General features: G+C 34.7%; 2 protein-coding genes across 2 annotated transcripts in view; both read right to left on the bottom strand.

Moving 5' to 3' along the window:
• Positions 1-26,352, bottom strand: part of LOC122297764 (disease resistance protein Roq1-like) — a 73,658-nt gene that overhangs the window by 31,734 nt on the left and 15,572 nt on the right. The gene's annotated exons all lie outside the window — the stretch shown is intronic.
• On the bottom strand, positions 3,196-18,300 carry LOC122296803 (TMV resistance protein N-like). The gene is made up of 17 exons (XM_043106600.1): positions 17,786-18,300; positions 15,842-16,946; positions 15,246-15,530; positions 14,247-15,167; positions 14,024-14,141; positions 13,331-13,399; positions 13,016-13,071; positions 12,773-12,852; positions 10,288-10,418; positions 5,846-6,046; positions 5,586-5,773; positions 5,460-5,498; positions 5,072-5,362; positions 4,607-4,654; positions 4,007-4,053; positions 3,484-3,559; positions 3,196-3,348 (listed from the first exon to the last, which is right to left on the bottom strand). The coding sequence occupies exons 1-17, from the start codon at positions 18,298-18,300 to the stop codon at positions 3,196-3,198; spliced, it is 4,323 nt and encodes a 1,440-aa protein (XP_042962534.1).

The following is a 26,352-nucleotide window of genomic DNA, read 5'->3' as shown; positions in this document are numbered from 1 at the left end:
GAGATCCCAAAGTCTAGAAATTGATAATAAGAGAAGTTAGTCAAGTGTCTACATTAAGAGAAATTCGTTTTGAAAGCTAAAAGACTGTTAATTAATTTTTTTTTTAAATTAGTAACTTGATTAAATATATTATTTTTCATCTAATAGTTTTTGTTTTAAATATAAGTTACTAATTTAATAAGATGTATTATTTTTTATATAACAATCTACACTTAAATACACATAATATCTATATATGATTGTTGTAGGCAAGTGGGACAAACGTGTTAAAAGGAAATCTAGAATGAAACTTCTTAACAATTTCTATAAAGTCATTTAATAAGATGTATTATTTTTTATTTAATAATCTACACTTAAATGCACACAATATTTATATATGATTGTTGTAGACAATTGGATCAAACGTGTTAAAAGAAAAGACAGAATGAAACTTCTTGGCAACTTCCGTAAAGTCATTTAATAAGATGTATTATTTTTTATTAAAAAATTCTAAACATAAGCCCCACACCCTACACACCCACTTAAAAACATGTCATTTTACCTTTTTATCCACGAAATGAAAATGATTCTAGACATGCATGTTTGTAAATAAAATAGGATAAAAAGGTAAATTGACATGTATATAAATAGGTGTCTAGGGTGTGGGCCTGATAGGTAGCACTGCTCATTCGGTGATCTATCTCACATACTGAGATAAATCTTCAGTCGAAAAAATCCAAATTATAAAATTAATTTGTGGGATCTAATACGGGCTTCTTTTTTTTTTTTTTTATTACGCAAAATGAGTTTAGTTCAAAACAGTGTAAATGGCGTGTGTTTTACGCACAAGTAATTTATTTGGTTCAAATACCGTGTATGTGGATCATCCGAGTCAGCCTGTTCACGTTTGTACGAATTGTAAGTCCCTTTAGATAAACAATATGCTTAAAGTTTATTGTTTAAGATGGTGAAGTTAATTTAAAAGAAACGCGTTTCAAAAATTTAAACAATGCTGAATTTTTATTTATTATATTCTTTTTCTTTAGCCAATCCATGCATCCTCCTTTATTAATTCATAATTCTGTAGGTATACAAATTATGTGGCGGAAGCAGAGCTCTTGTTTTAATGGTTGCTTATTTGCTAAACTTGAGTTAATTTATGGTCTATTTTAATTTTATACTGTTGCTTTATGAATAGATTGTATTTACTTTGTATATTTATTTAATTACTTTATGTTTAAATGTTAAAATCTTGGTTATACGTTTTTTGAGTGTGGAGATAGTATTTATTGTGGTGGCAATGATGTTATTTTTATTTTTCTATCTTATTCTAATGTATCTTGACTATAATTCTGAAGTAATCTTTTTGTTTTCTAATATATCTAAATATGTATTTATTATACATACCGACTTATTAATAAACCTATTATTTTTGTAAAATACCTATTTTGACGCAACTAGGCAATGCAGGTCTAGGTGCACGTGTATGCTATGTTATTACAAGAAGGTTATTACAATAAAAATGCATAATATATAATGGATTTCAATCATAATTCTAAAATGTCGAAAAAACATCAATTCTAGGTTGTCACACTACTATTAATGAGGTGTACGATACCAACATATTACTAATAACACATATATAATATATAATTATTCTGAAAATAATTCCAACAAGTAGTTCCTGAAAATTATTTAGGAGAATAAATTGTAAGAGAACAAGAAGTATATGCTAGACTTATCCATGGGCCTCATCTCTAGATTTATTGGGTCTTTCCTCGGCCTCAATAGTTCACTAAGTAGAATTCTAACTTTGGTTCTTTCCAAAATTGGGCTAATAGCCTTGGATCTTACTAAGTAGGGCCTAATACTCTTATGTCTTCTTCATTGAGCCTAATGTCTTGTGTATATCAAGTTGGACCTAAAGTCTTTTTGTCTATCCTTAGTTCATCTCATCTTAGTAAACTAGGGTCTTTCTTAAACCACTCTTGGGCCCATTAAGGTCGCAAGCTTCCAATTTGCCATGTGTCATTCTTTCATTGACCTCATAACACATTTCATCAAAACACATTCTAAATATTTAATACAACGCCATTTAAAAAAACACATCTGTCTATTAAATTTTCACCTCAAAAAAACACCATTGAAAAAAACACAAGTCATCACTAATGTTCAACACATTTGAGTTTTACTCTGTAGTACAAAAGATGCTTTTGCAGATTTCTACATGCTGAATTGAGCTGGATGGCATCAAACTGAAACTCTCATGTAAATATACATTCACCACAAGCTGAATTGAGCAGGTACTAAAGTCCTATGCTAAGAAGTAAGAACATTTGCATTCAAGTGATTGGAAATTAAATCATTATTGAAAAAGTTGGATAATGATCTATGTAATGGTGTTGATGATCAGGAAGTGGATAACTTTCATGTCACCTCTGCATTGATAATGAAAAAGGAGGGTCAGTTGAGCAATAGGACACAGAACTCAGAAGTGACTCCTAGGGGAAAATGTGTCTCCACTTGTTGTACACATTATGTCTTTAAGGTTGGTTCGTGTGTCTCTACTTGTACATATACTTCAAATAAACAACAGCAGCAGCCACAATACTTCAAATAAACAACAGCAGCAGCCACGCTACTTCAAATAAACAATAACAGCAGCCATAATAATTCAGGAAATCTTTTAGCTCTATATATTCAAACTCAAAGCTAATAAAATCTTTTCAAAACCAGGATGAAAAAATGTTTGTTAGACTTGAGCTATAGTCAGCTCCAAAAGCTAATTATTTACATGTTGAGTAATTATTAAGTTGTCTTAAAATACATATATGTGATACTCCCAACCCATCAAGGATGGCATGCCATTAGAAATGGACACCTACAAAAATAATTTTAATATCATGATATATTGTCAATAGATTAGAAAATACCACTTGTTGAATTTTTTTTTTCCCTTATAAAAGATGAGAATTCTTAGCCAATGAAGGCGTGGAGAGACGTGGTGTACGTGTCCGAGGAACAAGCGCAGTAGTAAATATGTGAAAGTATATGTTTATCGAACTTCACACTTTGAAATAAAACTCTTTTCTCTTACTCTGTTCTTCTTTTGCAGCCCATGTTGCACCAACATATTCTGGTTCAGAGTTAGTTTTAGGATATGAGATGAGGCCACTGTTGTTATATGCACCTGTCATGGAAACTTGTCTTAGAAATTCAATGATTTACCAAAATTCTTAGCTTCTCGTTCTTTCCATACCATTCAGTCAGTCCAATAATGTTTTTCACTGTATCAAGTCGTGCCATCAAGAAGATGATTGGTTTATTCTTGTCTGCCAAATATCCTTTGTTCCTCAAGAATCTTGTTACCTATAAAATGAAATTAAGGAGTGAAATGCATAATTAATCCTGATACTTGCTAAGCTTCTACTGCTCAAGAATTATTTCTAAAAATATTTCTTTGTTAATAGCTCACCACAAGAATCTGAGACTTCATAACAAGACCTTGTTGCTGGTAGGCCTACACATTGGCCTGGCCAAGCCCTTTTTGTCCCGACTGACTCGACCCGTGACCCATGGCCTGCAAAAATAAACCAGCTCATTCGAGGTCAGGTAAAATTATCGTTTTTTTTTATTACTCGGGGAAAACAACTTAGCATTTTTTGATCATTTTTCTTTTTTTTAAAACAAATTAATGAACTAGAAATTTTCCTTAGGATATAATTGCTATCACTGTACTTTTTGAACCAATACTGTTTTAAGTGTTGCTTGTGTTAATCGATCCCTGCTGATATGACTTCCACGTACACTTAGGATGAAACTCACTAGCTGTGAGGAAAACTATAGACTTAAAATTGAACAATGAAATTCACTAGCTGTTTTACAACTTTCAAAAAACTATATATCTATATTATAAATGACCAAAAGACAATGTTCTGGAAAGAAATATATTTCACATATCAGGGTTGGAATCTTTTGGGATTACAATCAGTGTCTCCAAACTATCATTAGCTCTTTTCACAAGTACCTTCTAAGGTAAGGTACTGCAACTCTGTCTGGCATTATCTCGATAATCTGCGACAGATTCACCAATCATATAGACTATCAACAACACAATCAATTAAAATGTAAGCATCAAACTATATCACTTAGAGCCAAATTACAAAAAAGCTAAAGTTTTGAAGTAATTTCATTCAAATGTAATTATGGTTTAATCACTAAAATGTAATGTGGTTTAATGACTAAGGATAATGCAAGAATGAGCTACAATGAAAGAATATAGCTTCCATAATACTGAACTGTCAGAAAATAAAAATAAGGGGGAAAAGAAAAGCATTTGCATTTTTTGGGAGATTTGGATGACCCTTAATATCTGGGATATTATATTCTCTTAGCAATGCCAAAGATGAAAGAAAGCAAACAAATGTGGCTAAGAAACTAAAGAAAAGAATATCATCCATGTGCTATCTGACTCAAAGAATCCACCCAAACCAAAATACTTCTTGGCTTTTGCTGATCAGTCATCATCAATCTTAATCAAGAAAAATTCTTCAGAAGAAATCGATATATGATGTTTGTGAAGTTACATTTGTTGTAAAGAAATGAGGAACAAGTGATCAATTTGTACCTTCCCGAGCCTCTGTATAACCCACCAATCTGGGCTGACACAAACTCCCTGCATGTGAATCGAAAGATTGAACATTCTTGAAAATGATCATTTTAGAAAAGAAAAGACAGGTTATCAAACTCTACAAAAGGCCAAGTAAATAAATGGTTGAACATTCTTGAAAATGCAAAAATAAATGAATGGCAAATACCAAATCAAGTAAGTCTTAATTAAAGACCAGAGAGAACAAACGAAAATCTCACTTGAAATTCCACTTGGGCTATCATTTAATTCAATCCATTTTCTTCTTTTATGTGCTCTGCTTTCATGCCTGTATACAACATTGGCTCCCCAACTTATATAATATTGTAACCGAAGAGGTACCCAAAAAGGATCCCTAGAATTGGGAGGAATACGAAGTTGTACCCTCAAATTGTTTGAAACCTTTACCTCAAATGATTCTTAATCAGAGTACTACTTCAATACTCGATATTGGTGTATGGGTACACTTCCATCATCATCTACGGGTACAATATAATACGGTTCATGATCATCATACCGAATTGGATATTCCTTAGACAAATATACACTTTCACCGGTACGGCATACACAATTTGAGCTGATACTGGTTATCTCAACATTAGGTAAATCATCATTAGGAAGATTGTTGTTAAAAAACATAATGAGATATATTACAATTCCGCTTATATCCTCCAAATGGTGTGGCCCCTCAATATTTATTACCCATTCATCATCATCATCATCATAATAACAACTCTGTTAAAACAATATCATCATTATCATTTATTTTAATTCATGCATCCTATATAGAATTCAGAGAGAGAGAGAGAGAGAGGTTGAGACACATACATACCTTGCACAGTGATTCATCTGGCACTCCATAATTCCAAATCTTCTCAAACATTTTGTCGCAGCCTTGCAATAAAATTCAACATAGCGATCTAATGTGGCTTCCATTGAATTCCAATATTCTTGATACCTCTGAAAATCTTTCTAACGACTTGCATCCCTCAGCATCTACCAATTGTATATTTGGTGGAAGTTCTAAGATTTCTTCAAGTTTCTCGCAATCTCTCAAGATGAGCTCAATAAGTGCAACAAATCCTTTTATGCTCGTGGGAAGGCTAACAATTTCACTTCCCGATAGATGTAATTCAGTCAATGTGTCTGAAGAATTAAACATGATAAAGAAACTTGATATTGGAAAGAAATTTGATTCTGATTGGAAAGAATTCTAACGATTCAACATTTCCAATTCATTGCTTCCATTGCTTGAATTTGTTGGAGGCGCCAATTCCTGGACTTGTTCTACATTCGATGAAATCTCGTCTTCCATATTCTTTACTAGATTTGTACAACCACCAAATATCACAAGATGGCTTAAATGTTGCAACAGAAGAATAATGGTAATTGGGAGATGCATAAGGTTTTTGCAGCCATCTAGAAATAATACATCAAGTCTATCAAGATTGCCAATTGATAATGGTAGTTTTTCCATTGCAGTGTTCGATAGAAATAATCTAGTAAAAGATTTCATTTCACACCCAATTTCAGGAAAGTTACGGAAGCTTAAGCAATTAGTAAGATTAAGTTTATGTAAAGATCTCATCCTGAGGCTTATTGGAAAATTTTCAAGGTTAGGGCATCCAAAAAAATCCAATTTACAAAGATACTCCAGGGATCCAACGGAATCATGCACCTCAACTAAACTTCCACAATTTATGGCAATCAATTCCTTCAAATTTGGGATACTTGAATTCTAGAACTTTTGTTAAGAAATGGCATTTACTGAATTTCATAATTGTCATATTCTGTTAAAAAAAAAAAAAATTGAAAGGAGTTTAGCACATAGATTAAAGAAACAAAGTTATTGAAGATTATAATTGCAAATACCTTAAACTTGATGAAGCTTAACTCCCTGATGAAGCCACCACTCATTTTAAAGATAATGAGTTTTTTTCCATGGAAATTGGGTGGCAAAGATTGTAGTTGATATTCAAACCAATCAAGTACTCTAAGTATTTGATTGGGTCCACTTGAAAAACTTGCATTACGATTGATAAGCACTCTAAGTATTTTCATCTGTACAAATGCTTTAGGATCCAAGCTTATCACTTCCTTGCCTTCAGGCATTTTTATTATTATGCCTACAACTTTGTTTGTTCCCTGGTACGTAAGCGAATGCAAAAAAGTATTACGAAAATTACTGCATAAAGTTAAGCACCAATTTTGTAAAAAGGACATTTAGGTGTGATACTTTTATTCATTAATGATCTTAGTTAAACAGAATCTATTATACATAACTACAAATTCATTTTGATTTATAGGATATGCGTGTGTGTGTGTGTGTGTGTGTATTTAGATGAGTGGATCCGAGTCTCCACATTTATACCTAGTGTTACTCCCTTTCCATAGACAAGGACGGAACTGTTGCATGCAGTACTGCTTTGTAAGTAAGTTTATAGATAAATTAAAAAAAAATAAAAAAATAAAAAACTATTTGTAAGTTTATTTTTTACACTTTAGTGGTCAACACATCACCAATAAAGATGTTGTAGTAGGTGCTTACTTAGAGCACTCAGGGTTTTGTAAAACCTATTTTTATGTAAAATTTGAAGGAAAACAGCTTAAAAGTGCATCCAACAGATTATGTATTCCATTTCTATTTTTAATTTATCTATAGTGTTGCCTCTATATGTAGAAGGGACTGTACACAAATGTAAACATTATTTTATTTATTTTGTCTCTTCTTGTACTTTGCCTCTCACAATAATATCTCTTTCTTTGTACTTTTTGTCCCATAGAATATTAAAAAGTATAGTATTTAAAGGATATGAAGTAAAAATAGATAAGCTGATGTATGGTATATTGTAAAAATCAGCATGTAAAATAGAAAAAATGGGTTTTGATTATGTATATTAAAGGATAAGATGAATAATCCACTGTGAGTGCTCTATGTGATAAAATATACAATCCTCCCCCATTAAGAAATCTCAAGAATCTTAAAAGTTTGAACGTTTGTTTTACACTTCAGTGGTCAACACACCACCAATCTAGTAGGAGGGCACGTGTCTGTTCTCCGCATATAGATTAATTGAAATTTGAAGAAAAAAAAAAGGTAACTTTTGCAAAACAATGTTGGAGGCAAGCAAGTGCTAGTCCACCAGGGCAAGCAAAGAGTGATCACACCTCGGACTGAGCAAAACTACTTAAAAGAGCAAGAAAAATGTGCTCGCACCCCAAGGTGAGCAAAGAGTGCTCGAATCCACGAGCGGGCAAAGAGTGTTGTCACCCTAGGGCAATAAACAACAGCTCGCACCCGATACAAGCAAAAGCCCCCTTGGCGAGTACCATGAAGAGCGTCAGTGCTCACCTTGTGAAAATCGTTCCCTTGATGAACATCAAGGAGCGTGAAGTTCGCTGCCTCACAGATCAAAGTAGGAAAAGAAACTATTTGCCCACAGGAGAACAAAACATGTTTGCCCATAGGAGAGCAAAAGTGCACACAATCCAAGTGAGCATCGCGGGGAGCAAAATACTCTCCCCAAGTGAGCAAGTACTTGTCTGGAGTGAAAAAAAAGTGCTTGTCCCATGGGCAAGAAAAAAATGCTTGCCACACAGTCGAGCAAAGGGTAGTAAAGTGCTCGAATCTCAGGGCGAGCATAGAGTACTATCACCCCAAGAGAGCAAAAGTGCTCGCATTGGAGGCAACAGCCATGAAGACCAATAGTTCTCGCCCCCAAGTAAGCATCCTAAGAAAAGAATGAAAGTTTGCTTAGGGCCAAGCACAGGGTGATAAAGTGTTACACCCAAGTGAGCACCATGGAGGAGCAAGCAAAAGTGCTCATCCCTAGGGTGAGCACCATGAAAACCAAAGGTGCTCACCACGTGAAAATCATTCCCTTGATGAACATCAAGAAGGAGCATGAAGTTCTCTACCTCACAAAGCAAAGTAGAAAAAGAAACTACTTGCCCACAGGAGAACAAAACATGTTCACCCATAGGAGAGCAAAAGTGCTCGCCATCCAAGTGAGCACCTCAGGAAGCAAAATACTCTTCCTGGGTGAGCAAGTACTTGTCTCGAGTGAAAAAGAATGCTTGTCCCATGGGCAAGAAAAAATGCTTGCCACACAGTTGAGCACATGGTGGTAAAGTGCTCGAATCCTAGGACAAGCAGAGAGTACTATCACCCCAAGAGAGCAAAAGTGCTCGCATTGGAGGCAACCACCATGAAGACCAATAGTGCTTGCCCCCAAGTAAGCATCCTAAGAGAAGAATGAAGGCTTGCTTAGGGGCAAGCATAGGGTGATAAGTGTTACCCCCAAGTGAGCACCATGGAGGAGCAAGCAAAAGTGCTCATCCCCATGGTGAGCACCATGAAAACCAAAGGTGCTCACCTTTAAGGAAAATATCATGGAGAGCAAAAGTGGTCACTCGCTATGTGGTGAGTAGATGCAAAGTTCTCCCACCATAGGCGAGAACTATTGAGAGCAAAAGTGCTAGCACTCTAGTAAGCACAATGGGAGTCAAAGTGCTCACCAAAAGTTCTCGTACCTCAGAGAGCAAGCAAAAGTACTCACCAACTAGGGTAGCAAAGGATGGCAAAGTGCTTGCTCAGGTGGAGGGGCAAGAAAAAAGTGCTTGCCACCCAAGCGAGCTTAAAGTAGGAAAAGGCTCGCCATAGAAAAAATGGTCATTCCTTGGTCGATCTAGATGCATGGTGGTGTGGTGGTTCATCGTCGAGTCAATTGTCCATCCCTTGGTTGATCGAGACCCAAATCGACATCGAGATCCATCGCTTGGTTGATCTGGACCCACATCGATGACATGGTCCATCGTTAGGTAGAATTGGACCCATGGAGATGTCATGGCTTTATTTTTGGTTAATATCAACACACGGCGCTACATTGTCATGGGGCTACGCCCTAGAGATCCATGACAATGTTGTGGGTCACTAGTTCTCATATCGATGACACGATCATGGGTTTGTGTTAATTCCATGATTGATTGTGAGATGGAAATTTCTGGCTATCAATCGACTAATTTCTAGTTATGGAGATTTTTTTGATTGTGAGATGGAAATTTCTGGCTATCGTTCTTGATTGGCTTATTTGATTCATATCAGGGGTGTTTTGTCTGATCTAATATGTTGTAAGGGTATTTTAGTCTGTTCAAATATGTAGTAGGGGCATATCAGCCTAAACCGATAACTTAGAAGGGGTACTCTACTAAGATCACTACATGTAATAGGTGTATTTCAGTCCAATATGGGATCTGTATAGGGGCATTTTGGTTTATATCATCACATGGATTCCTACTCCCTAGCCCCTAAACTCGGTCTTTTATTATAGATAGGTATAGAGTTCATTTTATATAAAATATGAAGTAAATTGTGAATTGGATACTATCCATCTCACTTAAAATATATAGCATCAATTTAATTATTATAAATATAAATTAAAATTTGAATTTGATCATATCCATTTCATGTAAAATGGAGGGGATCATGATGTTCATGGATTTGGAAATTAAATTCCCTCAATTTGTTTTGTCTTATTTTTTTCAAATTCTTGTGGTTGTTCAAATCTGAACCTCCACTCTTCCAAGAGATAACCATCCTTTGGGCTGCCCCCTAATATTTAAGGCAAAGCACCAACCAAGTTGGAGTCGAAATGTCATACCTACAACTTGACTCCAATTTTGTGGGAGGTCAAATATGACCTCTAACTCTGACTCCACCTTGTGTATCTTCACTTTGACTCCAACTTGTCCGAGTGGTATTGGATTTACAAAATCAACCAAGAAATCAACCCTAGTATATGCCAAAAAATCAAACAACAAAGTTACAAAATCAACCAAAAAATATGGAATTAAGCACACAAAAAATCAACCCAAAAAATCTAGAAATCAGCATACAAAAAAATCAACCAAGAAATTAAGATTAACGGTGAACGGAAGAGGAACTTAAGAACCGCGGTGATGGAATCAATGCTAAGAACTCGATGGGCAGTGGCAAGGTGATGACTCGATATTTGGAACAATGCTCTTTCCATAAACAATACTCTCGCATAAAGTATTATAATATTTTTTAAATGTTTTAAAGATGCATAAAGTATTTTAGATTTATTTTTTATTAATTATATACCGCAAGAAATCAAGAAAAGAGTTGAGGAACCATGCATGCATCTTTGTGAAACCGTTTTTATTACAATCTCATCTCTTAATGGTTTAATTAGATTTAAATTATGAAATCTTTTGGATTCATTGAACAAATTAACGGTTTCTGAAATCAAGAAACAAGCCTAGGAATCCAATTTTTATACAATATAATCATATAACGGAGTTAGTCGTGTGTCTATTTATATTCTTTCTCGGTTTTATATTTCTATTAATTTATGAAACAACTTCAAAATACAGATAAGGGTCAATAAATAAGTTTAAAGTTATAGTTAAAAAAGGTTGGACTTGTACGTTGACTTTGATCGATCTTTAAATCATAGAATGTCGGGTCAAAGGATTCAACCCAAACAAGAAGTTTTTTAGGCCTAAAATCAATGGCCCAATCTATCCCCTAGCTAACTATATAAGGATGAAATGAACACATGAACTAACTCTATTACCATACATCCCAATTATAATTCTCAAAAGCTGAAGTTTCTTTGTGTATTTCTAATTATAAATAGGTGCTGATGACCCAATATTAAATATATTTACTGAAAAAGTGTCAATTATGCATTGTCACACTACCATAACCCTGTTCCAAACAAAAAAGTGTACAATACCCAAAATATTATTAATAATTAACAAGAATGAAAACCTAGAAACCCTTCGTATTCAAGAAGCCATCCGAAACTGTCCAAGTGAGTCTAAATGTTAAAGGCACAAGCATTTATACAAATATGAAAATAGACTAATCTGCCATTGAGTAGATATAAAGACTAAAATGCCCTAAAGAAAACTATACAACCTAAAGAAACACTATACAACCTAAATAGAAACTATACAATATAAAAATACCAAATAACATAATTACACATGTGTAAAAAATAATTTTAAAATCACGATATTATTACATCGTAACCATGAAGAGAAAAGAGAAGCAGTAGATGCAGGTTTAGTAATCGTACCATCGACGAACCCAAAATATTATTAATAATACATATATAATATACAATTATTTTGAAAATGTTTCCAACAAGTACATCATCTATAGTAGTTTTGAAAATTATTTGGGAGATTAATTAGAATAAAAGGAAGAAAAAACATATTAACAATTTAAATTATTAGAAGGGAACAACCCAAGTGAAAGAGATAGGAATAGGGGTGCATTGGCCGTCCAGTAACTAAAATACGGGTAGAATCCACCAATTCAATAATTTAACATCAAACAAATGACAATCTTAATTTCAGCGGCAAAGATAATTTTTTTGTTTTTTGGATATCCGTGAATGTTCGGACCAGCTTGTGCACATATCAACTAATCCCATGTGGCTCTGAAATTAACGACTAAGTAAATCTTCAGTGGTCTTGAGGGAACTTGAACTGGTGATCATTTGGTAGCAAATTTAAGGTTTAACCAACTGAGCTACCCCTCAGGGTTAGCAAAGATAAAATTGAGTATTCAAGATTATATTTCATTGAAATTTAAAGAGTGTAGTTCTATATATGATGGAGTCACTATACCAAAATATAAATTATATTGCGGGTAACTAAAGCTAGGAACATGAGGTTTCAATTGGCACTATTAATTAAATATTTCCTGATATTTATAGATAAAATTGCAATGTTGTTATATGTGGTGAATCATGAAATTTCGTTTGTACGTGCATAACACAAATAGAAAAAAAAAAAAAATTGTCAGGACCTTACAGTATCTTAAAGGCAATTTCGTTTGTAAAAAAACGACGTTGTAACGCACCTTTTAGGAAACTCTTTTTCCTCACTATTTTCTTCCTTTGTAGCCCTTTGGCACCAGCATATTATGCTTTAGAGTTGATTTTAGATGAGGACACTATTATATATATGCACGTGCCATCGGAACTATTGCTTCCCAAGGCATTTCATTTTGTTACAAAGAGGTAGAAAGACAAGTAGAATGTCGAAAGGATGCCAAATTTAACAGGGGAAAAAGAGAAAGCCACATAGACTAGCACAAGAGTAACCTACCATGAAATGATGTCTTGGAGCATTACAGTCTTGGACAGACTCCCAAATACGAGTGAAGCAGTGAACACCATGAAGATGATCTGCATAAGCAACGAAAAATCCTCATAGATTCTTAAAGATTTAAGATTGAAAACAGGACTAGAAGAGTATTAACTTTTTCCCCTCGCAATGCCAAACGTACAAGAAGCTTAGATTTGTTGAATTGGTCCAATCATAACTACTAAGTGTGGATGCATGCATTACCTTGTTCAAGGATTTCCGAGCATCTGTAGGGAGAAGATCATTTACGTACTCAGTTGCTAAGAACGCTCCCAATATACAGATCAAGAGGACTTGCAAGATTGGCATGGATGCCACCTCAAAGAGTGACCAGAAACCCATCTCTGGTTTAATTTCTTGCGTTAGGAAACAAGTTGCATTTTTATTCCTTTTGCAGTTGGTGGCATTTATAACAATATAAACAATTTTATTTTACAAAATTAAACAAATAGAGTACTTACTATCCATCTAATAACACCAATAATCCATCAACTACTATATCCAGAAATGAAGACTTACCAAATGAGGACCCATCTCCCACGACAGTAGCAACAATGTCAGCTATCGCATCTCCATTTGCTAAAGATTCTGTAGACACAAGTCTCCAACGGCACAATGTCTCTTATATTGATGTAATGCACATTATAAATAGAAACAGTAGACTCTCGGTGCTCTCAAGTTAACTGAGGCATTTCATCAAACACCCTGTGTTCAATTTCTTCTCTGTCCTTTGATTTGGATGGAATGAAAAATCTTGCTACAACTATAAGATTTACCAAACTTCTTAGTTTCTTGTTTTTTCCATACCGAATCAAGTCTTAAAGACCAGAGAGCACCAAAAAAAAAAAAAAAAAAAAAAAGAGGAAAATCTCATCTAAAATTCCAAAGAAATAGTAGGAACAGGCCCCTTGGGCTAGCATTTAATTCAATCCATTTTTCGTCTTTTATGTGCTCTGCTTTCATGCTTGTATACAATATTGGCTCCCCAACTCCTATAATATGGCATCCGCAAAAGAGCATCATCACCGGGAATATGAATTTGAATCCTCAAATTGTCCAAAACCTTTAGCTCTAATGATTCTAAATTATAGTACCACACTATTACTTCACTAATAAACAAATATACCCCATGATTAATTTTGAGTTGGCATACACGATTTGAGCTTTCAATGGTTATCACAAAATTCTTATAATCGGTATGAATATTAGGACCTTTAAAAACCATAAGGCTATACAACACAATTCCACTTATATCCTCCAAATGGTGTGGCCCCTCAATATTTATTACCCATTCTTCATCCCCCCTGTCCACATTGGCATCATAATGTCCCTGTTAAACCAATATCATCATCATCATTTATTTTAAATTCATGCATCCTATATAGAATTCAGAGAGATAGAGAGAGAGAGGTCGAGACGATGAGACACTACATACCTTCCACAGTGATGGACTTGGCACTTTATAATTCCAAATCTTCTCATCCATTTTGTGGCAGCCATGCAAGCGAATACAACGTAGCGATCTAATGTGGCTCGCATTGAATTTCACTATTCTTAATACTTCTGGAAATCTTTCTAACGACTTGCATCCCATAACATCTACAAATCCTATATTTGGTGGAAGTTCTAAGATTTCTTCAAGTTTCTCGCAATAACATAAGTAGAGTTGCTTAAGTGCAACAAATCCTTTGATGCTTGTGGGAAGGCTAACAAATTCACTTCTTGATAGATTTAAAAAAGTCAAAGTGGTAAAGAAACTTGATATTGTAAAGAAATTTGATTCTGATTCGAAACAATTATGACGATTCAACACTTGTAATGCACTACTACCATTGCTTGAATTCGTTGGAGGCGCCAATTCCAGGACTTGTTCTTCATTTGATGAAATCTCGTCTTCCATTGTTGTAGACCAAATAGTTAGAATGGATTGTCCATCATACCCCATCTTCTTTACTAGATTTGTACAATTGCCAAATATCCAAGATAGAAGTAATTCATCAATTCTAGTAAGATTGCCAATTGATAATGGTAGTTCTTCCACTACAGTGCCCGATAGAGTTAATGTAGTCAAACACTTCATTTCACAACCAATTTCAGGAAAGCTACGAAGGCTTGAGCAATGATTAAGATAAAGGGTGCGTAAAGATCTCAACTTGAGGCACGCTGGAAAAATTATGAGGTTAGAGCATCCAGAAAAATCCAATTGACAAAGATTCTCTAGGGATCCGACAGAGTCATGCACCTCAACTAAACTTCTACACCTTGGGGCAATCAATTCCTTCAGATTTGGGATGCTTGAAACATCTGGAACTTTTGTTAAGAAATTACACTCACAAAATTCCATAATTGTCATATTCTGTTAAAAAAAAAATTGAAAGGAGTTTAGCACATAGATCAAAGAAACAAAGTTATTGAACATTATAATTATAGATACCTTAAACTTGATGAAGCTTAACTCCCTGACGAAGCTACCACGCATTTTAAAGATAATGAGTTTATTTCCATGGAAATTGGGTGGCAAAGCTTGTAGCGGATATTTAAACCAATCAAGTACTCTTAACTCGTTGGAGAGATAATTAGGTCCGCTTGAAAAACTTGCATTACGATTGATAAGGACTCTAAGTCTTTTCATCTGTACAAATGCTTCAGAATTCAACCTTATCACGACGTCCTCACCTTTAGGCATTTCTATTATCATGCCTACAACTTTCTTTGTGCCCTGGTACATAAGAGAATGCATAGAATTTTTAGCACAATTACTGCATAAAGTTAAGCATCAATTTTCTAAATTCATATTAGAAACGAAAAATGACATTTAGATGTGATACATTTTTTCATTAATGATCTTAGTTAAACATAATCTATTATACATAACTACAAACTCATTTTGATTTACAGGATATATATATATGTATGTATATGTTTACATATTCATTTATATATTAATTCATAAGGCCAAAATTTTCTACTAGATTTCACTTTTAAAATGGAAATAAATGTGAAACTAAATATTTTTATTCTTACACTTACCATGTTTTCTTCCAACACATGATGGACATCCTTATGAAAAAACAATCTACTACGTTGACCAGGTTCATTGGGTGATTCTAGACGAACAATTTCTCGACCCATATCTTGTAGCAAGTCATGCATCTGAACATGTCTACCTTCAATAGTAATAAGACACTTGTCTCTAAGCCTGTCGATACCATTATCCGGAAAAAAACCACAACTATCAAATATTTTCATGATATTAGCCAAAAGTTCTCCTTTGAAGAAATAAGCAATATCAAGAAACATTTCCTTCTCGTTATTATCTAATCCTTCATAACTCATTAAAAGTACTTTCTGAATATCTCTATTGGGAATGTTTTTATACTTATCCAATGCACTCTTCCATTGATGTGTACTGTTGCCCTTTAGATCTGAACCTAGCACTGTTAAAGCTAATGGAAGACCCTTAGCATATTGTATTACTTGTTTAGCGAGGTCCACATACTCATTAGATGGTTCATCTTTCTTGAAAGCATGCAAGCTAAAGAGCTGAAGAGCTTCATTGTCATCCAAGAGCTTCAACTCGTATTCTGAATCAACTTCAGAGATTTTTAGTATTTGTTGATCTCTTGTTGTCACGATAATTCTACTCCCCAAACCAAACCAACCCCGATCTCCAACTAATTTTTCAATTTGGACCAACTCATCCACATCATCAAGAATTATTAGAACCCTTTTAGAGCAAAGCCTGTGCTTAATCACATTCATTCCTTTGTCAGTATCACGAACATCCAAACTTGTTCCTAAAATATCAAAAAGAAGGGTATTTTGCAACTGAATTAGACCTCCTGCTTGTTTTGAAATTTCTCTAATATTACTCAAGAAACAACTTCCTTCAAATTGAGAGTAAATCTGATTATATATATCTTTTGAAATAGTCGTCTTGCCAATTCCACCGGTTCCGAATATCCCTATAATACGTATAATATCATTCCTTTCAATACTTAAATGCTGATAAATGTCTCGTTTACGACACTCTATCCCAACTGGATACTTGGCAACGCTTAGAGGTGTTTGGTTTACTATTCTTGAGTTGACCCACCCAATGATGTACTTTTGGATAAATTCTGACTCATTATCCCTATAAAAAAGAGAGAAAGAGAGAGAGAGAGAGAGAGAGAGAGAGAGAGAGAGAGAGAGAGAGAGAGAGAGAGAGAGAGAGAGTAGAAAATTTTAAAGAGTCAAACTTTTTTCACAGGTAAATGTTATATATCAATATGATTTGTGTGAAATTATATCTTGTTTATGCTTTTTTTTTTAATCTCCATGACGAAGTGACTACATTAGATTACTATGTCAAAGGGTAGCGTTTCTCTATCCTTAATCTGAGTGTTTCAATATTAGATTGTGCATTGGTCAAAGGGTAGACATACTTTTTCATTTTTTTGTATCTATTAATAAACTTTTTAACTTTTTTTTGTTCCATTCTCCAATCTGTCCCTCCCTTAGAATATCAGACTTACATTAATTTAAGAGTATTTGTGAGCCGTTATATGTAGAAACAAAATGAAACTAACTAAAAACCTACTCTTTATAATTTAAAGCCCTTTTTCTTGTCATCAGTACTCCAAATCTTATTCTTTCTATAGCTATAACACATATAATAAACAATTCCCACCCTTCTTCTTAATTATCTTTTTCGATCGATGATTAGTTATTTGATAGAAAAAATTCCATATATATTCCTCCATTCCTTTGGTTTTGCTTGCAATTCATGATCAAAAGACCCAAAAGGCAAAAAGAAAGAAAATATATGTATTTTTATTTATCTCATGTTCTTCTATTTCTCCAATGAACTTGATGTAAAACTAACGTGGTACCTAGTAGTAATTTATATTAGATCCCCTAATATCTCAATAGCATTATATATGTATATATATGCTCACACACACACACGAAGAACATATAGGCAAAGCTTACCTAAACGTTGTATATTCCAACCCGGACAATTTGGCTACTTCTTCTAAAGCTTCCTTCCAATACTGTAGCAGCTTTATGTCATCCTTGATTTTCTTTCCAAGTTTAGTGAATGCTTCTCCAAAGCTTCCTTTTTGATCTCGTACGTCTGATGGTTTTATCTCATAGAATATCGGTAGAACAGTTTGTTTGAATGTTTTTTTGCACTCAAGAATCTTCAATAACTCGTCCAAGCACCATTTGGATTCTGCATAGTTTTTAGAAAGTACAATGATCGAAATCCTTGACTCTTCAATAGCTTTAAAAAGTTCGTATGATATTAGTTCTCCTCTCTCAAGGTCGACACCATCCATGTAAGTCTTGATTCCACTTTGATGTAAAGCTCGTTTTAGATGAGAAATAAACTTGTGGCGAACATCTTTACCTCTAAAGCTCAAGAACACATCATGATTCTGTGGAGGGATGGAAGGAGATGATGATAATGAAGAAGAGGAAGAAGTTCCTAATTGAAAGGCCATGGAAGGAGATGACGAAGAAGATGAGGAAGAAGGTTGAATTGTAGATCAATACGCATTGCAAATAAATAATTATGAATTTTGCTACGTACAAGCAAAGTCGTATACTAATTTGCATATTAATACTGATTTCTTCATAGTCAAAATTCAAATTAGTACAATTTTCAATAAAATCTACTTTTTGACCAATCACATTAGATTAGTACATATATTAGTACGCAGTTGTACTTGTAACTAGATTTTTTCAATAATTATAGAAAAGTGGGTTGAAACTTCTCGGCAATTGCAACGTCTTCTTGGCATGCAACAATGTCGACCATGCTAATTAATTAATGATAGAAAGGAAGTGGTGAAGTGGGGAAGTGGTGAAGTGGCTAGCCACCATCTGGACGTGTTTTTTGCTCATGCACGTGCTTGGAAGGCCCAACACCGTGTATAATGTTTGACCTAGTCCTTATTAAGATAAATATAAATGATTTAATGTATTTTTTCCTATTAGCTTAACATTTTGAAACAAGTAGTGATTTCACATTATATCAGAGTAGAAATTCTATTCGAATCGATCATGACCTACACTTAATACATTTAATTAAATATTCTACATGTACGTTGAGTACATTTGTTGAGAGAGAGTTTGCTCACACATAAGGAGTTTTAAGATAAATATAAATTACTAAATTTACCTATTCTTATTGGACGTTCAAACTTTTGGATAAACGATGATCTCTCAATCTTGTCTAGTATCACAGGTTATTGTTTCGTTTGTGCTCCATAATTCTGATAATTTTGTTCAGCTTCTCACCATCTGAAAATCGCATTTTATAGTTAAAAGAGGTTGGAATCGTACTGCCTTTAATATCATGGATCCCATTCATAATTATCAAAAGCTGAAGTATTCTCTCTTTGTTTCAATCTAGCCGATAAGTTTGCAAACCTTATTATGTTATGATTCAAGCGATATAATCATGTATAACTTGCCATTTGGTATATAATTCCGCATGTGAAGATAGGGTACTCATGCTAGATACAATCCTGGAGTTAGCAGTCCCTAAGTAGTCTCTTGAAAAAAAATAAGGATCATTATTAGAAAAAAATAATATTTTTATGTAGATTATAAATCTATTCACTTTTTTCAAAGAGAGTATGCAAAGACTATACGCTCGAGGACTACAAATATTAGTTCTTGTAAAGATATAATACTAGATGTAGAAAAGCACATGCACTAAAGTAGTAATGCTCCTAAAAATTCACAAGAAAATTTGTGCATTATCTTTCAATTTGAATTATATATTATATGTTGAAGATAATATCAAATCAGTAAATTGATTTGATATTTTTCATAATTATCAAATCACTTTGATCATTTGATATTATTTTTATTTGAGTTTCAAAATATTTAAGATATTATTTACCTTATCTTATCTCATCTTGTATTAAATTAATTTTCCTATAAATAGGGATATATGTATTATATGTATTCAATAACAATTGAGAAAGCAAATTAATTAGATGTAATCTTCAAAACCTTCATTCTACTTTTATATTATATTTTTTTTTCTATCATTATATACGCTGACAAATACATGCATGCGCATCAGTCCATTAATATTCTAAAGAGATCAATGGAAGGCATGAATCGTTCCTCTTATCAGCAACTTGCTTTCACCAGTCCCGGCCGTCTTCTGTGGCCACGGCAAAAGGCAGGCAATATCGTAAAAGTCTTTTTCCACCATTCTCTGCCATGTTGATTTCCACCAAATCTTCCCACTTGGAAGATTCAATTAGGATCGTTTATAAATTATAATTAAGAATTGTATAAGATATTGGGGGGTCAATGGGGTAGGCAGCTAGCTGCCTAAGGCCGTCCCTACCCCAAGTAATCCCCCTAAAAAAAATATTTTGTTCCATTCTACTAGAAAAATAAAGAAAGAAAGAAGGCCCATAATTAAATAATAAATAAAGCATGCAATGGATTTATCTCTAACAAAAAAATAATTCAATACAAAAAAATTTGATAAACTATTCTTTTATATAAAAAGGTTAGAATAACTATATTTTTCAAATAAGTTTCAAACATTTTTATTAAATAAAATATTTAATTATTATAATATTTTTATTATTTTTATTTGTGGAAATGAAATGCCCTCAATTCGTTTTCATGTATTTATTTGTTTTTATGTTTTTTTAATTTTTCAAATTCTCTTGGCGAACTCAAAGCCCTGTAACATCCCTGCAAAAGATACTGTCTCGTGTAACAATGCTGGAGACATGGTTGAAGCACAAACGTTATTCAAGGAGATGCCAGCAAAGAATATTATGTCATGGAATATAATGCTAAGAGGCTATATACGCAATCAACTCTACTCCGAGGCGGTTGATTTTTTTGATAAAATGCAGGCCGCAAGATGAATGACTCGGGCATTGTTAAGACTGCTGGGTGCAGTATAATCGAGGTTAATGGGAAGTTTCACGTACAAGTTTTTGGCCGGGGAAAGTGGCCTTGACCAGTGGTTCACATCCTCTAGAGTAGCTGGTCTTGAGTATATATTATTTGAGAAAATCTTCAAATCGGATCAGGTGAAAAAGAGCTATGTACACCACGCTTTAAAACGCTGACACGTTAGCTTCTAAACGTTTTTGCAATAAACTCAGACACACCTGATCATTTCCTATTTCAGAAAAAAAGAATATCACATTCTTTCTTGTTTTACCGACTCTCTCCTCGTCGACATGCGTTTCACTGTAAAACTGAAAGCATGAGCTTACTCCTTTCAAACCAAACTATTCTGCTCCCTCTCCATCTCTGATTTTTGTTAATTTCTTTTTCATTTACCTGGGTTTCGATTAAGTCGGTGACTCTTGGTGTTTGTATTTTTCATTGCGGTTGGAGAAATGGTAGGTACATGCATTAGGTGAAATGGAGAAATGGATTTACATTCTATTGACATCAAAGAATTTGGGAGATCATCGCTACTGACAAAAGAAGAGGAAGAGAGAGAGATTGCAGGGAGAGAGAACAAACGAGTGTGGGAAAAAAAGTAAATCTTGTATATCTCAATTTTTTCCAAAGCTAATAGATAAGCTGAAGTGTCATTTTATTATTGAATGGTGTAAAAACGGTCTTTACACCACGTCCGGCCCGAAGGCCTCCCATATTATTTTTGTGATTGGATTGATTACATGGTATGTTGGGTTGAACTCTCTACTCTTAAGGTTTATATCTGAAAAGTCCAAAAACTTTTATAATGGGCCTTTGAAGGGAGGATATCTTATCCATCAATATCCACCAATTTCTTATTAAAAATAAATAAAAACCGAAGAATAGAGGGTGAGAAATGTCTTTTTACTTCTTTAAAATATATTGCGAACCAGCTGTATCTAAAGATCTCCTGATTCTGCAATAAACATTTTGAAAGAGTTAAACCGATATGGAATATATATTTTTTATGCACTTCCCATTTGAATATTCATTCTCAAGATTTGGATTCAATGTACAGGAAGATTCCACACATTGAAAAAGTGTTAAAAAAATCTAATTTTTTAGTGACACTTACTTTTTATACAAAAAGTTTGCACACACTATAAGAAATCGGGATTTTTCCAAGGTTTTATTTTTGTTGAAAATAAAATCGCTGGAATAGCATATTAAAAGCAGCGATTTCTGTATGCTGCAGACTTTTAAAACAGTAATTTTCTTTTTTAATTTTTTTCAACGATTTTTGACTTATTGCAATGAAAATTATTGCTGCTTAAGAAAATTATTGCTCACTGCCAAAAATTACAGTGATTTTTTGTGTTAATACAACGACTTTTGCCGTCGGAGGTAGAGTTATGTTTTAGCAGCGCACTAATCTTCGCTACAACTGAAACTGCCGCGCCAAACACCAATTTCACTTTTAATTTCCCCCAACATTTTTTTCCCCATTTTTGCTCACTCCGACCAATTTTCCCAACCTTCTGCACTTTGATACATTCCCACCAACAATATCGTAGCTCCGCTTGAGCTCCTCCACCTCTAGCCACTGTCGCGTTTCTCCCATTCTCTCCTATTCGCGTTTTTGGTTCACCAAATTCAAAGAAGATTTTGATCTCCCAATCGTAAACCCTAGTGTGCACACAACCTTCCATTTAATTTGGTTATTGTCTTCGTTTGGGAAGCTGAAGGACTACATTTCCACCTTCATTGGAATAGACGATTCCAGCCCTCCATTTCTAGTCCGAAGTTATCAGTCCTTTGTTTTGCAAGAATGATCAAACAAGGCTCCAGGTATCTCTTATTGCCACTGAATTTATGAAACCCCTTTACGAGTAGGTTGCATTACAAAAGTTGTCGTTTATTGATGTACACTTGTATTTTTTGGGTGATGTGAAACTGATGTGCATGTGCGTTTGCCTGAGGTATACTGGTTGTGTATCTGCTTCTTGTGTTTGGATTACTCAATTAGTTGTGTGTATTAGATAATTTGAGTATTAAGCAAATAGAACTTCTTGTAGCTGAACCAGAAGCATGTTGATTTGAATAACAATACCCAGAAAAGGTGTTTGGTCATAGGTTTCCTGTGGGTTTCCAGCATCATTTTTTGCAATAATTTGCAGTGCTTGTAGGTTGCAATTACATTTTAACAACGATTTTCCATGCTTGGATGATCATATTTGCAACAGTTTTTTACTATTTGCAACACTTTTTGTTCTATTTTCAGCATTTATATTACGCTACTAAAGATTATTTACAACAATTCAAAAATAAATCGCTGCTATTAGGACATTAATTGCAACGCTTTTTAGAGTAATTGCAGCGATTGTAAATGCTGCAATTACACTTTAACAACGATTTTTCATACTTAGATGATCACATTTGCAACAGTTTTTTTCCTATTTGCAGTGCTTTTGATTCTATTTTCAGCCTTTAAATTATGCTGCAAATGATTATTTGCAACAATTCCAAAATAAATTGCTGGTATAAGCAGATTAATTGCAGCGCTTTTTATAGTAATTGCAGCGATTTGAAATGCTGCAATTACACTTTAACAACAATTTTCCAGACATTGATGATCACAATTGAACAGTTTTTTTTCTATTTATAGCGCTTTTGGTTAAATTTTCAACGTTCAAATTACGCTGCAAAATATTATTTCCAACAATTTTTTAAATTTTCGCTAGAAATACCAGACATCAATTGCAGCGATTTATAGAGTATTTGTAAGAATTTAAAATGCTGTAATTGAGATTTCTTGGTGATATATCTTTATGGGCATGATGACAATTACAATGATGTTGGGAGAATTAGTAAGGAAAAAAAATCGTTGCTAAAAGTATTTTAAGCAGTGAAATTTTTTTTATCGCTGCTGTGAGCAAAAAAGACGCGATAATAGCGACGAATGTGCAAGGAATTTGAAATTGTTGGAAATGAGTATATGCAGCAGTTTAGATGGTTTTTTGCAACGATTTTAAGCGCTAAAAATGACCTGATTTCTTGTAGTGACATGCACGTATAGTAGTAATTATCAAATTTGTGCATTATTTATCAAATTGACTTGTATATTATATGTTGAAGATAATTTGATTTTCATAATTATCAAATCACTTTGATTTGATATTATTTTGATTTGATTTTGTAATCTTCAACAAAGATATAATCTTCAAAGCCTCTTTCCCTGATCTTTCTCTCTTCTCCATCTTCTTTTATATTATATTTTATTTTTTATCATTATATATGCTGACAAATACATGAATGCGCATCAGTCTATTAATATTATAAAGAGATCAAGGGAAGGCATGCATCGTTCCTCTTATTAGCAACTTGCTTTCACCAGTCCCGTCTTCTGTATGTGGCCACTACAAAAGGTAGGCAATATAATATCGTAAAAGTCTTTTTCCACCATTCTCTGCTATGTTGATTTCCACCAAATCATCCCACTTGGAAGATTAAATTAGGATCATTTATAAATTATAATTAAGAATTGTATAAGGTCGGGGGTTCAATGGGGTAGGCAGCTAGCTGCCTAAGGCCCCTACTCCAAGTAATGCCCCTAAAAAAAATATTTTGTTCTATTGATTTCGTACCTCCGACTAGAGCTGTTCATCCGGGTTCTGACCCGGGAACCCGGGTACACCCAAACCGGAACCCGGATTTGAAATCTGGGCCGGAAATCGGATCGGGTTAGCCCGGGTCAGATCCGGACCGGAACCCGGATGAACCTGGGTTTTGTAAAATCCGGATTCCGGGTTCCGGATTGAACCCGGTTTTTTTTCTTTTTTTCTTCGCTTTAAAAGCAAGCTGCCTAATCTTATATGCAGACGCTCAGCTGCTTCACTTCTTCGCCATCGGCAAAGACTGACAAACACACTGGACACTCACCTTCAATGTCTTTGACATGGGTTTCCTTCTCAAACTTCACATCCGAAACCACCTCTCTACTGCTGATATTCCCATTGTTGTCATACGATACGTCGTCGTTTCTGTCAAGGAAAGCCCAGAGAGGAGAGAAGCCCTGGTCAGAGCAAAAGTGGTAAAGCGGTGATATGGGGTACTGGTTATTGTTCTTATCGTCGTCGTTGTGATTCGAGACAGAGGAGACCTGATCCAACGGCCAGGAACGATCGAGATCATCGAAGTCCGTGATCCAACGCTTCCACCACTCTCTCTTCTTCCGCCTCCGCCTCCGCCTCCTCCTCATCTCCTTCCTTCTCCTTCTTTACTACCTGTGGCCCCGTTGACTTGGGAAGTAAGCTGTCGGAGTTCGGTTCCTCCGGTCCGAACATTTTGCTCGCACTTTCTATTACCGGGATATGGTTTGTCGGAGACTGAGAGATAATCCGAATCGGACAGTGTGGTTCCATTGCCTTAACTAAAATGGAACCCGAAGGTGTAGACCACAGAGAGAGAGAGCAGAGCAGAGAGAAGAGATAAGAGCAGTCTTGTCTGTCTGTGAGAGTGTAACCGTGGGGTTGGGGCCTGGGGGGGGGGCGCCGGGGGAAGGACGAAGGAGCGGGGCATGAATAATTTGCTTTTATATTAAACTCGGGTACTGGTTTTAAATCCGGTACTCGGGTTTTAAAACCGCATCCGGGCCAGATAGACCCGAATTTAAAGATGCGGGTACCAGACCGGATTTATTCCGGTCCAGAACCCGTAACCAGAATTCGGTTTGTCCAGATTCCGGACTGGGCCGGGTAAAACCTAGCCCATATGAACAGCCCTACCTCCGACGGAGTTACATTATAAAACAAGGGTAAAACAATTGTTTTACCTTTTCCTTACACTCAAGGATCATCAATAGCTTATTTAAACACCATCTAGTCTATGAATAGTTTTTAGAGAGTACAAAGATTGATAGAAATCATTGATCCTTCAATAGATTTGAAAAGATCTGACTAAATTTCCTATTCTTTTTCAAGATTCTTGTCTATGCAAGTGTTGATTTCCCTATGATGCAAAGCATGGTACGATATAGATGAGAAATAAATTTTTGGCAAACATCCGCACCTATAAAACTCAAAAATACATCACGAGTCCATGAACGGTTGGAAGAAAAAGGGGACGAGAGCAAGGAAGAAACTCCTTGTAAGGCCATGGAAGAAGTCATCTTCTAAGACTCACGAGATATGTGCAATTATAGAGAAGTGGTTCAAGAAAGGTGAGAAGTGGGGGATGTACTATTGATAGCAATGGTTCGTCCAAGTCCCCACATGAGCTCCCCTATCCCTCTATATAAACAGTACTCTTGGATGCACCTGCCTTGCACATATTTGGAACCTTTGATCTCTAATTTATGCGAAACTAGTCCAGTGCTCTCCGAGGATAATATAAGATGTTTGATTAATTAAAGATAATATATATTTTATAGTATTCACTATTTTTAAATATTATAATATTCTTTTAAAAGTTTAAAAACTTGCCATCTAGCCGATAAGTTTTTAGACCTTATTATATTATGATTCAAACGAACACCAATTGATGGCTTGCGTGTCTGCGAGGACCAACCCGTTTCGTATATAATCCCGCATGTGATGATAGGGTACTAATGCTATATACAATTGGAGTTAGCAGTCCCT

Source organism: Carya illinoinensis, chromosome 15, assembly GCF_018687715.1.
Source record: "Carya illinoinensis cultivar Pawnee chromosome 15, C.illinoinensisPawnee_v1, whole genome shotgun sequence".
NCBI classification, from domain to species: domain Eukaryota; kingdom Viridiplantae; phylum Streptophyta; class Magnoliopsida; order Fagales; family Juglandaceae; genus Carya; species Carya illinoinensis.
Note: the sequence above shows the minus strand (reverse complement) of the source record. Positions and strands in the feature narration are given on the sequence as shown.

Excerpts from the sequence above, each read along its gene's own strand:
- LOC122296803 (XM_043106600.1), bottom strand. The coding sequence starts at position 18,300 with ATGGCCTTTCAATTAGGAACTTCTTCCTCTTCTTCATTATCATCATCT. Across the intron at positions 15,531-15,841 it reads ATGTGTTGGAAGAAAACATG|GGCACAAAGAAAGTTGTAGG; the intron begins GTAAGTGTAAGA and ends CTTATGTACCAG. Across the intron at positions 5,499-5,585 it reads CGTTAGAAAGATTTTCAGAG|ATTTGGAATTATGGAGTGCC; the intron begins GTATCAAGAATA and ends ATGTTTGAGAAG.